The sequence below is a fragment of the Delphinus delphis genome, chromosome 10 (genome assembly GCF_949987515.2).
Source record: "Delphinus delphis chromosome 10, mDelDel1.2, whole genome shotgun sequence".
In the NCBI taxonomy this organism is placed as follows: Eukaryota; Metazoa; Chordata; class Mammalia; order Artiodactyla; family Delphinidae; genus Delphinus; species Delphinus delphis.
The window spans coordinates 23,060,218-23,076,433 of NC_082692.2; the positions used below are offsets into that span (position 1 = coordinate 23,060,218).

At 53.0% G+C, this 16,216-nt stretch overlaps 2 protein-coding genes and 1 pseudogene across 2 annotated transcripts; all 3 read right to left on the reverse strand.

The window, feature by feature from the left end:
* Positions 1–16,216, reverse strand: part of LOC132432943 (MHC class I polypeptide-related sequence B-like) — a 159,508-nt pseudogene that overhangs the window by 82,275 nt on the left and 61,017 nt on the right.
* CDSN (corneodesmosin) lies at positions 598–3,862 on the reverse strand. Its single transcript, XM_060023321.1, has 2 exons — positions 3,778–3,862; positions 598–2,018 (listed from the first exon to the last, which is right to left on the reverse strand). The coding sequence occupies exons 1-2, from the start codon at positions 3,860–3,862 to the stop codon at positions 598–600; spliced, it is 1,506 nt and encodes a 501-aa protein (XP_059879304.1).
* PSORS1C2 (psoriasis susceptibility 1 candidate 2) lies at positions 13,234–14,215 on the reverse strand. The gene is made up of 2 exons (XM_060023331.1): positions 14,166–14,215; positions 13,234–13,528 (listed from the first exon to the last, which is right to left on the reverse strand). Exons 1-2 carry the CDS (start codon positions 14,213–14,215, stop codon positions 13,234–13,236), a joined length of 345 nt encoding a protein of 114 aa, XP_059879314.1.

The following is a 16,216-nucleotide window of genomic DNA, read 5'->3' on the forward strand; positions in this document are numbered from 1 at the left end:
GCTCTATAATGGAGCGTGGGAGTGGAATTGGGAGTGTGAGAACCCAACAGGATATCATGCTGGTTGACCAGATGGTGAAATGAGATCAGTGAAAAATGGTCACTGTTTTCAAATAACTGTTTGGATTGTGCTTTATTTGGCAAAGGGGGGGCAGGGGGGTGGGGAGGGGATGGCTTGTCCAGGCATCAGAGTTACTGTAGGACATTTCAGGGGGTTCCCAGTCAAGAATCTGAATGAGTAGGGTTAGCCAATGGACTATACTGTCTCAAAGAAATGGCAGAGGAAATGCTAGGGAGAGGGTATCTGGCAGGGAGGGCACTGCAGTACAATGGGAATCTAAACAGTAGGAGAGAATGAGGAAAGGGATTTGGAGCCTACAATTTGGGGAGGTAAAGAAAGAAGAGCTGATAAGGGAGAGTCTGCCACATTGGGACAACGGGGGAAGCAGAGCAGCTGTCTTGGGAGGGTGGAAGAAAACTGAGCTACCCCCATGGCTGGGCTCCTGGACTTCTCCCACCTGGGAGATGGTGCGTGTGTGTGTGTGTGTGTGTGTGTGTGTGTGTGTGTGCCTGCACGTGTGTGTAGGCAAAATCTGCTTTATGGACTGTTAGGTAACTCTCCCTGGGGTAGGAGAACTTCAGGGTCAGCTAGCTGGGGCCCCAGGGGTTTCGCTTGGGTTAGGATGTCCTGGATGGAGTGGCAGGGGATCGTTCCAGAGCTGCCAAAGCCACAGGGCTTGGCACCAGCTGAGGGGTCATGTTGGGAAGAGCCAGCTCGACGCCTACTCAATGTTGAAGAGGAGACAGAAATGCAAGAGTGACCAGAAGAGCTGGACTTGCTGCCACAGGGTTGGAGGATGATTTTGCCATGGGATTGGGAGCTGGAGCTGCCACTGAAGGAGCCAGTGCCTGGTGAGGAGCTGGGCCTCTGGGAAACACCACCACAGGGCTGGAAAGATGAACCAGAACTGCTGGAAAGGCTAGAGCTGCTGTGGACTCCAGAGCTAGAGAGGGAGCAGGGCTCCTTAGAGCCCTTGGAGCCAACGCCATAGGGCAGGACCCCACCAGAGCCCACCGGCTGGAACACAACGGCCGAGGAAGCTCCCGACTGGTAGATGTTGGAACTAGAAGAGCTGTGGCTGGGGATGATGGGGATGCTGGAGAAGTATTTGCCCTCAGAGATGGGGGCCCCGGCTGCAAAGGAGGGAACCCCTGGAGAGCCTTTGATGGGGTGCTCTTTGATGAAGTGGCCCACCGGGTAGATTTTGCCCCTGATGTAGGTCATGCCTGGGACCAGATAACTGTCAGAGGAGCCACCCACCACCTCATAGCTGCCATATTTGCCTACAGAGGTGATGGGGGGGCAGGGCTTCCCTGGAAGGCCACCATTGCTACAGGGGACGCTTTGACCCACTCTGGGGCCACCAGAGCCATGCTGCTCCACCACCACCACTACAGGCATTTTACCCCCAGACACAGAATGGGAGCTGGAGATGTAGGGGCCAGAGTGCGAGACGATGGGTCCCCCACTGCAGGGAGAGTCAGGGATGTTGGAACTACAGGGACTCAGCTTGGCGTTGACCTCCTGGCCACTGCTGCTGGACATCGAGGAGATCTGGGAAACAGAAGAGCTCGAGCCTCCTCCAGACTGGGAGCTGAGGCTTCCTGATTGGGAGGAACTAGATGCACCCTGTAGACTAGGGCTAGGTCCAGAGGAGTAGCTTATCTGCGAATACCCCGTTCCTGGCTTAAATAACGGAAATCCTGAAGAACGACCCTGGGTAGCAATGGACCCGCTGGAGCCGCCACTGGAGCCACCACGGGAGCCACTGGAGCCACTGGAGCCGCCACGGGAGCCACTGGAACTCGAAAGAAAACTGCTGGAACTGCTGGAGCCACTTTGGCTACTGAAGCTGCTGGAGCTCCCCTTCCCCAGGAGACAGGGGTCACTGGGGGAGGTGATACTCGTGTGGTCCCTGCAGGGGTCTGAGAAGGTCCCAATGCTCTTGGCCAAGGTCCCTGGGGAGGAAAGTAGTGGTTAGCAAGGGCCAGAGAGGCTGGACTTTCTTTCTCCCCTCCCAGACCCACCTCAGTCATCTGCTACTCTGATCTCTCCTGAGAGGAGCCCAGGGAGAGTTTGGGGTGGAAAAGGCAGGGAGACCCCAAAGAGATGGAGAGTGGGGGAGACTGAGACTCTGAGAGGTGGGGGAGACCGTGGGACCAGATGGAAGGAGGAGATGAAAGACAGAACCACAGAGGACTGAGAAGGGAGGAAAAATAGCCAAACAGACACTGAGAAAAAGAGAAAGTGGGGGAGGGGCAGGGGGACAGCAGTAGAGGACAGGACACTTGAGGATTATGATTGGGTCGCCAGCTTCCCCTCGAGAGGCCAGGCTTGGGTACAGAATGGAAATTCTGCTTCCCGCCTCGGCACCGCCCATGCCAGGAAAGCTGGGTGGGGGCCAGGACATGGGGGCGCGCACTGTTGCTTCAGAACCCGCTTGTACCAGCAGGACAGGACCCTGCACCCCGAGCCCAGCTCAGGGACACGAGGATGCAGCCCTCCTCCGAGGCCCCTGACCTTTATCAGTTGTCTCCCCGCTGGCCAGCACCGCGTGCCTCCCTGCCCCCAGGCCCACATCTGACCGCTTCTGCCTCTACTTCTTTCCTTAACTAATCCTTTGCTCCTCACCCAGGCTCCCCCTCCCCCCACCCTTCCTCTACTCCCCACCTTAACCACCTCCGGTCCCAAGTGGTGTGGACAGAGCCACGTACTTCAGGTCGTACATTTGGAGAGGCCAGATCTGCCCTACCTTCCTCACAGCGTTACGGTGAGCACTAGATGTGACCACGCATGCAGAAGGTGCTTTACAAAAGCAGAAGGCATCAGACATGATTTATTGCTGCCATTCCTCCTTTGAACACCCCACCAAAAACCAGGTCTCCACACTCTGTGAGTTCCCCATTCTCTCCTCAGAAAGAAATTCAATGCATCCACCTCCACGCCAAACCCCAGCTCTGCCCGCAGCCCCGCCCCCTTCACTCTGCTGCACTAATCAGCCAGCCCCCCACCCCCACCCCGCGCTCCTCCTCTGCTCCTCCGATGCCACACAGCCACGGGGCCATGGGCAAGGTCACCGTGATCAACAGCACAGGCCCCGGAGTCACCCAGCCTGGGGTTTGGATCCCGGCTTAACTGCTTTCTAATCTGTGAGCTTGAGCCGGTTTCCTAAGCTCTTCAAGCCTCAGTGTCTTCCCGTGTAGCGTGACGACGCTTCTCTCACACCATCCTTCTAACGATCAAACGAGCTAATGCGTTAAAGTGCTGGTGGAGTGTCTCGCACATAAAAAGGGCCCTATGAATGGTGACAACTATTATGACTATTAAATATCAACTCCATCTTCTAGCACTCGAATAATAATAATAACAACAACAGCCAACATGAGATAACTGTCTAGGAGTTCGACGGCACTGCGGCACACATTACCTAGAGACTCAGAGAGAAACTAGAGCTAGGTGTTAACTTTAGCCTCATTTTAGAGTTTCAGAGACGGAGGCTCAGTAAATTTAAGCAGTTTGCCTGAGGTGTCAAGGCAGTGAGGAGCGGCCCCCAGACTCAAGCATCAGATTCCAGAGCCCCTGCCCTTCCGCCCTCGCTGGGTCCTCTCCTGGACTCTCCCCACGCAGGGCTCCCCCAGCCTTCTCTGACCTGGCATCTGCAGTCCTGCCCCCCTCCTCTCCCCACTCTCTCTGCGCCCAGGGCCCCCGGCCTCCTACCTTGCAGGAGGAGACTGGCCAGCAGCAATGCCAACATCCCCCGCCCTCCCACAAGCCCTATCCGGGATGCTCGCGCAGAGCCCATCTTGGACTGTGTGGCCTCCTGAGTGACAGCAGCTCGTGGACACCCGGGGCCTTTATGTCAGGGCTGGACATTTCCCGGGCAGGAGTCACTGTGGGGAGGGGAGGAGAGGTGGAGGTGGAGGTGCCGGGGGCGGGGGGTGGGGGGGGGAGTTGGTGTGGCCGGGAGGAGCTGAAGTACTGTTTGGGTATTGCCTACTCAGCAGCAGGGGTGGCTGCAGTGTGGGGCACCATGGCCCTGGGAACACCTGGCTGGCCTGCCCGGGCTCCTCGTTGCCTAACCTGGAACCAGGTGCTCTGCCCCGAAGGCCGCTCACTCCCGGGCGGCCACCCTCACCATGGGGCCCAGTCCCCTGGCTCCTTCACCCTCCTGCCTTCCCCAGTGTTGGCCTCTCTGACTGCTCGTCCTCCCTCCACGCACAGATGTGGGCATTTCAACTTTCCCTTCAGTACCGGCTACCTGCTGTGGCCCGCACCCCCGCCTCACGGTTAACCCCGCCTGGGAGCCCTCCACAGCCTCTGGATCCACGCCCCCCTTTCCCTGAGACCCTTCACTCAGCTTCCACTCTCTTCCTCCGGGTATAAGGATCTACACCCCACGCCCTGCTGTCACTGCCCAAGTACCATGCTTGCCGCACAGCTATTACGTGTGTCATCAGCGAGCGGACCTTTGGAGTCTGCACTCCAAAGCCAGTTCCCTGACCTGTCCCTTCCGGGGGGCTCCAGGGACGGCCCGCAGGTGCTGGACGCCAAGGCCTCAGCCCGGAGACAGGCCTGGGCTGAGGACCCCTGTCATAGCTGGGCCTTGGTTACTCACAGGCCACTCACAGCCCCTCCCCGAGGGGTGGCCCTGGCTCCAGTGTGTGAGCAAGAGGCTAATAAGACTAATTGGGAAGGTGGTGGCCCTGTCGCCCATTAATTGACTGCCCAGCCTGGATGAGCAACAGGAAGCAGCCAGCTTGGTCTGGGTAGGATCCACGGTAGGACCAAGGAGGGCCAGCAGAATCCTGGGTCCCTGAAGGATGAAGGGCAGGACGGGAGGACCAGAGCCCTGAGACCTGCTAAGAGGGGGTGGTTCCTCCTCCATCGCATTCCCCTCCCTCCGCTTGGAACCTGACCCCACCCCAGCCAATTAATTGCTCACTGGTATTGCCAAGAGTATCAGTATTGGAAGGCGGGACCTGGGAGTCGGGTCAGGTTCTCTGCCTCTTCCCCAAGCCCACCCAGCCTTCTCCCTGCTCCCCTGGCCTGGACTCTCATTCCCGCACTGCCCTGGTCTCCTCACAGAGGCAGCCCTACCGCCGGAGCCCTCGGCTCGTTTCTCCCTTTCTCTGTCTCCTGCCCTGCTTGTGACCCAGCCCAGCACTGTCCATAGAACTTTCTGCCGTGATGGAAATGTTCTCTCTCTGTGCTGCCCACTACAGTAGCCAGAGCCCATGTGGCCACTGAGCATTTGAAACGGGGCTAGTACGACCGACTGGAGGAACTGAATTCTTAATTTTACTTAATTTTAATTCATTTAAATGTAAATAGCCACTTGTGGCTAGTGGCTACCAGCGAATCTAGCCCTTGACCGTCCCCTAGCACCCAAAATGGGAGTGGAAGAGAGAGGCGCCCAGTGGCGCAGTGGTTGAGAGTCCGCCTGCCGATGCAGGGGACACGGGTTCGTGCCCCGGTCCAGGAAGATCCCACATGCCGCGGAGCAGCTGGGCCCGTGAGCCACAACTGCTGAGCCTGGGCGTCTGCAGCCCGTGCTCCGCAACAAGAGAGGCCGTGACAGTGAGAGGTCCGCGCACTGCAATGAAGAGTGGCCCCCGCTAGCCACAGCTAGAGAAAGCCCTCGCACAGAAACAAAGACGCAACACAGCCAAAAAAAAAAAAAAAAGAGTGCTTGGTCTAGCCGGGCAGTGGCAGCAGGCACGTGAACTGGGCTCTGACACAGAGCCACCCACCTGTGCTCTCTCTTGGGCCTGTCTGTCCTGCCCTCATTCCTCGTGAGTGACTGTTCCCTTGAGCCACTCTTCTCTCCCCTGGATGAGCTCTTTCCTCTGAGGGATACAGCACACTTCCATTAACAAATGGCAGAGCTCACGTGGCCGCGAAGAGGAAGTACGGGGATTTCCCCTGGACAAGGCGTTCATCTGATGCTGGGGTGGGGTAGGCAGTGCTGTGCAAAAAAATCGCCTAAGCGACTCTTTCAGGGACTCTCACCCCAGCATAACGCGTGACCCCTGGCTGAGAACTGCTGCTCTGGGGGGCAGTCTCCACCCCGTCAAAATACATCAACTCCCTCAAAATACATTCCACGGTGTGGTCCATACTCAGCTACACCCTTCCTGCTTCTCCCCCTCAGCTCCCTCGTCCATCACTCTCTCCTCTAGGACTGACCTCCTGGAACTTGACCTGGTGAGCATCTACTTTTGCTCTTCCCGGCCCTGTTCTCACCCCCTTAGCAACCCCGCTTGCATCCTCCAAGGGACCCGGGTACCACAGCAGGGACATGGGAGTGAAGATCGGGGTCAGAGCAAGGAGCAGCCTCAGCCAGTGCATCCCGTAGAGGAAACACTTGGCAGGCGGGGGCTCTGCCCACAGGCGATGTGTCCCCCCAGCCCTCGTTCTTTTCCCTTCCTCCCCCCGCCTTCCTGCAAGCAGCCGGGAGTCAGCTGAGTGACGGTCATGCTCCTAGAGTCTGAGACTTCATAGCTCTGCTCAAGCCACCTCTGATGTGGCCACCAGCCCTCCTGTCTTGTGAGGAGGTGAATATAAGGCCGTGGTTAGCTCTCAGAGTAACAATAATATTTTTCCTCTTCTCTGTTCTGTGGAGCGAGTGTTAGGGAAAACAGCACCCCTTGTCTGCTCATTACACTCAGCTATTAAATAGTCATTCTTTCCACTGTTGCTATTCATGCATTTTATTGTTTTTGGTCACCCAGAATTAGAGACCCAGCTCCCTCCTGATCCGGCAGGAAAGGGTGAAAACGGGGACTGAGGCAGAGTCTGAATGTGCTTAGGAGAGGCTAGAAGGACTTGTCCCAGGAGGGACTTCTAGGCAGGCTGTGGCCCTCACTGTTTCCGGGGGTGGGATCTGCAGGGGCCCATCCTCTCTCCTTCTCCCGGACTGTCCGAATCCCTCTGGCTGAGAGCTCCTCGTGGGCAGGGAGCTTCTCTCACCCCACAGTGTGCCCCTGGTGCCTGATGCATCACCCCCACACACAGGTAACACACCAGTCAACACAGAATCCTATTGGAGAGGCGGGCGTCCCATGTCCAGCTCTGTTCTCTGGGGCCCCAGGACTAGAACCAGAGAAGGACAGACTCCTCCTCGACAGTGTGTAACAATCAGCTCATCATAAACATCTGCACGTGCAGGATTAATCTTGATTCTCTCAATGCTCCTAGGAGACAGAAATTATTATTTATCCTTTGGAGCTGCAGACACAAGTTCCGGGCGTTAAGATGATGCCCGCTACCAGTAGCTGGGGGCTTTACCTGGCATCCTGATGCTGTAGGCTACACATAGCTAGCTTTTCCTCTTCTCCCTGGATCGTTGCATGACCTGGCTCAGTCTCTCATTTCTTTCAGTCCTTGTGACCTGCCATCTTCTCAGAAGCCCTCTCTGACTTTCCTATTTGAAATTGTAGCCCTCCAGCCGCACACTCACGGGCCATATCATTCGCTATGTCCTTCCTCTTGCCTTCTTTTTCTTCATAGCTCTTATCAGGACGGGATAGCCTATTACATACAACCTGTATGCATCTGCGTGTTGTTCACTTCCCCCACGAGAAGGTAAGCCTCGGGAGGGTGGGGCCCTCCTTTCTGACTCACCGCTGTTTCCACAGCTTTAGCGCTGCGTGGCTCATGGAGGGAACTCAGTTAATAATGAGAGAAAGAATAGATAATGGACCACTTGGTCAAGCAGCCTGGCCTGAATTTTCCTGAGGGCCCCAGCGCCTGCCTCATTTTACCTCATGTGCCTGACTCACCTTAGAGGAGTCACCTTGGCGACTAAGCCGGCATTAGTGGGACCTGACGGAGGCCGGGCGAGCGATGATGTTAGCGGCACGACAAGGAGGACTCTGGAGGGAAACGCCTTGGAGGAGTCTCTATGCTGCCCTCTGGTGGTACGTCGTGGAACATCACAGACGAAGAACGGAGGCTGTCAACCTTGCGTGGGAATTTAGAGATTATTAAGGAAATCCCCTAAATTCACATCCCAGGGCCACGCAGAGATCAGATGGCAGAGTAGGAACAACGAATTGGGTCACAATCCGATGCCTTCACCACTACACCATCCTGTCTGTCCCCATCACAGTTGAGATTATGCTGCAAAAGAGAAGGGTATCAGCGGGAAAAACCTTCGGAGAGAGGTTTGGTTTAATTCGACAAGTTATTTGAGCCAGTGCTAGACACCTGGTGGGCAGTTAGTTAAAGATTAGAGGGAGAAAATGTACAGTAAGAGAGCTTAAGTTTATACCAAAGCAAGTCTTTGGTCAGATGAGTTTGAAACATGAAATTGGCAGAGGAGTTAGCACGGGTGTGCCCCTCCCTAATTTAACTTTTATCACATTTTATTGTCATGATTTATTAATACATATTTGTTTCCCCTCTAGACACAGAGCTCCTCGAGGGCAGGGAGGACTGAAACTTCTCCCTGAGATTGTCACCATCACCTGGCACCCCACACAGTAGACGCTCAATAAATGACCATTATATGGGTAAATAGATAAACAAATGAGTCGTTTGGAGTTTCCCTGCCTAGAGATCTTCAAAGGAGAGCAGATAACCAACTCTTCTGTCTAGTCCAAAGACATTATTCTTCTGCCCAAAGGCTGAGGGCTGTGCCCAACGCTTTCTCAAGGTAACTCAGCTTCTATAATTAGATTATACAAGATACCAGTTCAAGGTTCTTTTCTCTTATTGGCTAAGCATTTATTGACTACCGGCCATGTCCAAGGTACTGAGCCATTGTTCTCTAAATCTATTAGAGATCCTATTCTATTATTTAATTGTATGACTCCATGTTGACATAAAATGCAATAGTGTCCCCACCGCAGTCACTCGTAGGTGAGGTCAGTCAAGGCAGATGGGGAAGAATCAGCATCGTCTAATCTAAATGGATAAGCTGGCACAGTGGGATCCCCTGTGTTAATATTCCATACCATCCAGTCCCACTCAGCCTCCTCCCAGCTAATAAACACAGCATTTTTAGGTACCAATATCTGTTGCCTATTAATTGGTATCAAAATCTCCAACTACTTTTTTTTTTTTTGCGGTACACGGGCCTCTCACTGTTGTGGCCTCTCCCGTTGCAGAGCGCAGGCTCGGTGGCCATGGCTCACGGGCCCAGCCGCTCCGCGGCATGTGGGATCTTCCCGGACCAGGGCACGAACCCGTGTCCCCTGCATCGGCAGGCGGACTCTCAACCACTGCGCCACCAGGGAAGCCCTCCAATTACTTCTTGCTTTCCCTTCCCTCTCCCACTCATCTACCTGTTGTGTCAAACTTGGAAGAGTTGGTTTGGAACTTACAACCAGTTTTGACTTTGGCACTTGTGTTGTCTTGGAAGGTGAGTTACCTCTGTCAACAGTAGTTTCCTCATCTGTAAAATGGGGTTAATAATTTGCTTTATTGAACACCTTGTGGGTCAAGTACTAGGAGAGAAGTAAGGCGTACAAAGACAGACAAGGCACAATCCCTGCCCTCAAGAAGCTCATACTTTACAAAGGGAGAAAGACATGGAAACCAACATAATGTGGAAATGATGCAAAGAGCCTGCGATCCTTTCCTGGCTTACATCAGGGACTCAGTTCTTTCCCTCACTTTCTCTCTCCTTTAAGAATGTTTTTCTCTTTCCATTCCCAACAAACGCCATTGCACTGGCTTGAGAAGTTGCTGAGGGAGGGCCAGTTTGAGGAATCCAGACTTCCTTCTTCCCTTCTATCCCATACCTCCCTGCCACAGTACACCAGACAGGTTATGTGTGCCTCCCCACAAAGAACACAGTTCTATCCAAGGAGAAAGACTTTTAGATATGAGCTCCTGAGCCAGGCACCAAGACCTTCTCTAATTCCCCCCAACCTACTTGTTCCACAACATTTCTTTCTTCTCCAAGCTATAAACTCTTCACTCCGGGAGTTCCCTGATGGCCTAGTGGTTAGGATTCTGGGTTTTCACTGCCACAGCCTGGGTTCAATCCCTGGTTGAGGAACTGAGATCCCACAAGCATCATGATGAGGCCCAAAATTTACATATTTATATACTTATACATTTATATATATTTATATAGATATATAAATATCTCCTTCACTCTAAACATTTTGATCTACTCTCTGTTGCCCAAACTCACCATTCATTAATGAATTCAGCCATTCATAAAACATGTATGTGACGGTTAATTTTATGTGTCAATTTGACTGGGCTAAAGAATGCCCAGAGACCTGGTGAAACCTTACATTCAGGTGTGCCTGTGAGGGTGTTTCTGGAAGAGATTAGCATTTGAATCGGTAGACGGTGTTAAGATCGCCCTCACCAATGTGGGTGGGCACCATCCAATCTGTGAGGGCTGAACGGAACAAAAAGGTGGAGGAAGGGCAAATCTGCTCTCTGTTTGAGCTGGGACACCCATCTTCTCCTGCCCTTGGACATCGGCACTCCTGGCTCTTGGTCTTTGGACTCAGACTGGGATTTACCCCATCAGCCCTCTGATTCTTGGGCCTTTGCACTCATACTGGGACTTAAAACCATCAGCTCCCATGGTTCTCAGGCCTTCGGACTGGGATTAAATTGCTCCACAGGTTTTCCTGATTCTCCAGTTTGCAGACGGCAGATCGTGGACATTCTCAGCCAATTCGTGTAATAAATCTCCACGTATATTCTATTGGTTTTGTTTGTGTGGAGAACCCCAATACAACATATTCAGTGTCCGTGAGGCCCAGGCACTGTATTCCGTGTCAGATTTACACAGATGAATAAAGAGATGGGATAATGTAATTAAAATCAGGACAGGCCTCAGTTCAGATCCCAGTTTTGCCATTTTTCTCCGTATGACCTTGCATGAGTCACTGTACCTCTCCAGGCCTTTGTTTCTCTCCTCTGAGAAATGGTGATAACAATAGGGTTATTGTGCAAATTAAGTGAGAGCTTAATCTCTATGCCTTGGGCAACAGTACCCCTATTGCACATGCGCAGTAAAAAGCAGCTGCAAGGGTTTATAGCAAACCGTTCGTTGTGTCTTAGGCTGGATGTTCCAGAAGCAGATCCTGAGACAAAAATTCAAGTAAAAGGGATTTATTAAAAAGTTATAAGGGTGGGGAGGAGGGAAAGGGAGTGGGGAAGTGGGACCAGGAAGGGCTCCCCCGGCCTAATTTTAAGCTTCCTGAGAATGGGAACTGTATATTTTTATCCGTTATATTCCCCCGTGGCACCTGACATTGCAGGACATATTGAGGGTATGAGATAATGATTGAATGAATGAGTGAATCTAGTCCACTTTGAGGCCTATTAAATTACAGGCTCACACCTACAATTCGCACCTGTTCTAAGATTATTTCCAAACTCTAAACTTAGGGGGCTTTTTGTTTGTTTTATTTCGTTTTTTTTTTTCCAAACCGGTCACATATAGGTTTTGATGGGAGTTAACCATGTAAGCAAACTGGGTCCTAAAGTGGTGGATTTTAAGGTCAGGGAACCGTCATTTCTTTTAGGCCCTCTTCAACCCCACCCAGGCCAGCCACTTGATTGACATCGGGCCATTGGGATCTCTGGGCTCCTGCCCTTCCAACTTTCCTGCTCAAATACACCCTTAAAGAATTTGGGGAAACTATGTACCCCTTACACATTTTAAAGTCAACAACATTTTTAATCTTCAGTTTAAATACTGCAAAGGGTACCTTTTCCGGGAAATTGTAAATACTTACATATTTAGAAAGTCACATCACTCTTTTAAATGTAGCGGATGGAATATAACACCATAGCCCTTTCATGTTCATTAACACCCTTTTAATAAGTGAACAAGTCCATTAGCCAGTCAGCAAATTTACCTCATTTATTTTTCTTTTTGGTTCCTTTTTCCATTTCATTTTCCCTATAGAGTTTGGTCCTAATGAAATATTGTTTGCATTGTATCACCTTTTTTGTATTTTAGTGTCTTTTTGGAAAGTCTTTTATTTTATATCTCTATAACGAAAATATGTACATATCAATAAATTGGAATTTATTTCCTGTGACCATAAGACTATTTTAAAAACCATTATTCTGCCCTGGGTTTATAATTACAATTATTAAAAGATGCAACTGATCAAAACTACAAATATTGACAATGATTAAACAGAAAAGTAAACTTCTACTAAAAATTCATCTCTTCATGAGATGGAAAGGGCTGATTTTTATTTTCCATTGACTTCATTTGGTAGCTCCAGAAAGAGCACCCAGGTTCAGTTCAGGGTGGGCGAGAGAGCTCGGCCTTCCTCTGTCTAGTGAGAGAAGGGTCACTTGTTAATGGAGGCATGTGGAAAAGGAGAACACAGTTCTCAGGCAGATTCATTTTAGGAAGGGACACATATGCTTCTGGAAATTGATCCCCTTACCACTTAGTCCTGCCCACGTCCCCCCGGGAGAGTTTTCATGTTCAGCCAGAGGTATGCAAACCATAAGCTATTAAAGAGAGACTTAACTTGGTTTCTCGGTCTCCAAAACAGGGATCCCAGAATGGGAGAAATGTGGGTCTGAATGTCCTTGTAACTCTGAGAGTTGCATTTCCAACCCTCCACTGGCTGAGTTCCACATCCCTACGCATATGGGCAAGACAGGAACTCAGATGACTTCCAGATCTCTGTAGGTCCATGGCTGTTACGAGGGCATCTGAATGTTCAAAGTCCTGCTCATTGGCAAAGACGCAGCCTCGAGTCAAAATGAGAAAACATGGTTTTTTGTTTTTCCATTTCATGGAAGCACCATGGTCTCCTGGTAGTTCCCAGCTGGCGGCCACCAGGCAGCAGCAGAGAACACAGTGCTGCCAGCCCTGCCCGGAGAGTCCCCGGGGTGGGGAAGAGGCGGTGGGAGGGGAGAGGACTACAGGTGAGGTAGGGGTGTTCACTTTGGCTGTCAGAGGAAAAAGAAGGGGGAGGAGGGGGCTAAATACCGATCTCAAGAGGGGACAGAAAATATTGAGAACAACACCTTCCGGGTTCAGAATAAAACAGAAGGAATGAGGAAAGGAATTAAGGAGTTAGGCTAAATTGGGGAGAATTCAAGGGAAATCAGAAGGGTGGAGATGGGCTTGAGGGCAGAGGCCCAGGATGCCTCTGGGGGATCCATTGTCTGTACTCCTCCTGGGGTGGGTCAAGATCTGGCTCCTCCTGAGATCCGTGGCCCACCTTAGAGGCAGGTGGGCCAGGGGTTTTCTGGAGGCTGGGGTCCTGCTGGCCAGGGGTCATCAGGCCGGGGAGGTTGAGGGGGATCAGTTCTAGGGGGTACAGGAGGCCAGACTCCAGATTCAGGCAGGTCTCTCCAGGGATGACTGGGGCCTGGAGGTGGAAGGTCCTCAAAGAGAGGGGGTACCCCTGGCCAGGGGTCACCAGGGATTGGGGGGCCCTGAGGCAATGTTGGGGGGCCCTCCTCTGAGGGCTCTGTGGATGAGGGAGATGGATGGTCTCCGCTGCCTGAGATGCCTGTAGAGGAGGAAGGAGAAAGATAAGAGGTTGTGAGGATCCCCCCTCTCCCCGTAGCTACAGACCCAGGGAGCATCACCTCTCTGCGATGGACCGCAGCCTGAGCTGATCCCACAAACAAAACTCAAAAGTAACTCTCACACATTCACAAAATACCAAAGTGATCTTAAAATGACATGAAACGCCGTCCTGAACTACTGACTGGACCAACTTTAAACTGACAGGATCCCCTGCTCCCCCCACATAAGCTCCATCCAACCCTGGTTGGGACACCCCACTGGCAGGGCCGCTATATGTGTCTGCAGTCCCAAAGCTGTCTACACCCTGGCACCGCGTGGCACCCAGACCCCATCTCTACGATGACCTCCACACCCTTAACACGGACCTCAGCTCTGATGAACACTCGCCCCACACCTGAATGCTGACCTAAATCGCCACATGCAGCTACACCCAAACCAGCAAAACATTTATTCTGCGCTAAAACGCACCTTCCCGCACCACCTCCATCGCCTTAACTCTTCCCCTCATGTGAATTCCCAGGATCTCCCTATCCCTATGCACCCAGCTCACCCTTGCCTCATCTTTACCGTCCCCCATCACCCCAAATCACACTCCGGGCCTCTATTCCCAGCTCACCTCCGGCAAAACAGGCAAAGGACCAGGATCCCCAGGAGCTTCCAGTTGAGCATCTTGCCTGTCTCCTGGCCCCCAGTCAGGGGTCGGCTGAGTCTGGGTGCTTGGGGACCCCAAGAGGCTTTATAGGGGAGGAGGGGGAAGAGGAGGCCAATCTCTGGGGAGGGACCGGCCCAGTCACACAAGGAATCACATCCGAACCTAACTGGTCAAACCCATCTGGAAGGCCGTGGCTAATGTGTAACCTCTGGTGGTGTCCCTCACTTTAGTCCCCCAGCTCAGGACCCAGCCACCCAGGCTTTATCGATGACCCAGACCTTGGTCACCCCACCATTGTTTTCATGTCCTCCTTCATACACACCCTGCAGCAACCCCTAATAACAGGGACTTCTACCTCTAGTCCCTCAAGGTCATTGGAAGCCAAGGAATGGGAGCAAACCACGCGTGGGGAAGCAGTGTAATTACAGGGGCTGGGAGGCAGGATGCCGGGCAGGGGGTGGGCAATTGGGGGGAGGACAGGGGGTGTTCCCTTGAACAGCTGGGACACAGCTAGAACGGTCTCAGCTAGTACACCAAGCCTCCCCCACCCATCCCAGTGTGAACCCTCTCCTTGGGGCTCAGCCCTTCCTGGAACTTCCACTTCCCAGCATATGCCTTCTCCAGGCGTGAAGGGGGCCTCCCAAGCAGCGACATCTGAGAATTTCATCCAGGAGCCACCTGGGGTGACTGCAGGTGAAGGGGACAGTACGAGGACATCCTGATTCCTTCTCCGACCCCAGGGCTGCTTCCATCAGTCACACCCAGAGGCTCGGGAAGAAGTTGCCTCAGCTCCCCCTGGCATCTCAGCCTCTTTCTCCTCCCTCTGGAATCCTCCTCACTGCCCCTTGAGCCCCTCTCCGTGTCCTTGGTGTGAACTCTGTGCCCACCCCTTCTCTCCCCTCCTCCTTCAGTTGTCAGTCTGTCTGGTCTGAGTCGTTCAGAGATCCCCCTAGAACTTTTCCTCAGCAAGGACTCCTCTGCCTGGACGTCTCATGAGCCTCTCAGAAGTAAGGTGTCCAAACTCACTTCCTCCCCGGGTTGTCCCCCACCGGGTCTGCTCCCCCGCAGTAAGGGACACCACTGTCCCTCGTGGCTCACTTTTGAGGACTTCATTCCTCTCTCTCCTCATCCCGTGGCCACACCCCAAACCCATCCTCCACAGCCAGCCAACAGATCTCTTAAAAATGTAAGTCAAGGGCTTCCCTGATGGCGCAGTGGTTGAGAGTCCGCCTGCCAATTCGGGGGACACGGGTTCGTGCCCTGGTCCGGGAAGATCCCACATGCCACGGAGAGGCTGGGCCCGTGAGCCAGGGCCGCTGAGCCTGCGCGTCCAGAGCCTGTGCTCCGCAGTGGGAGGGGCCCCAGCGGTGAGAGGCCCGCGTACCGCAAAAAAAAAAAAATGTAAGTCAAATCGTGTGGCTGTCCCCAGTTTTAAAAGTACTCTAAGGACTTTCTAGAGTAAAATCCAAGCTCCACCAGGCCTGGCCTCTCCCTGCAGCATCCTCCCTCGGGCTCCCTCCAGCCTCCCGCCTGCCCAGCCTGTGGCCGCCCTCATGCTCCTCCCAGGGGGCTGCACAGCCTGCGCCTCACCTCACCCCGGCCTCAGCACCACATTCCTCCGGAGAGAGGCCTTGCCTGTCCCCCCCATCTAATGCCGCCCCTCCCCACACAGCCAGTTTCTACCACATCACTGTCATTTCTTTCTTCTCTTCATATTCGTAGCACTTATCATTGTTTGAAACGGCTCATTTGTTCATGTAAGTACTTGCCCATCGTCTGTCTCTCCCACCGGACTGTAAGTGCCACGGGAGCAGGAACCCGCCCGTCAAGCCCACCACAGTGGCCCCCGGGGCAGGATGCTGCCTGGATCTGTGATTCCTGTCGAACATGTGAATGTTTTATCTGCTTCATTCCTGGCACTGATCACCTTCCAGAGGTAGTTTTAAAACAAAAGTTGAGAATAAAAAGAAACCTGGAGCTTCTCCAAAAACTTCCTGGGCAGCCTAGGAAAGGGGTTT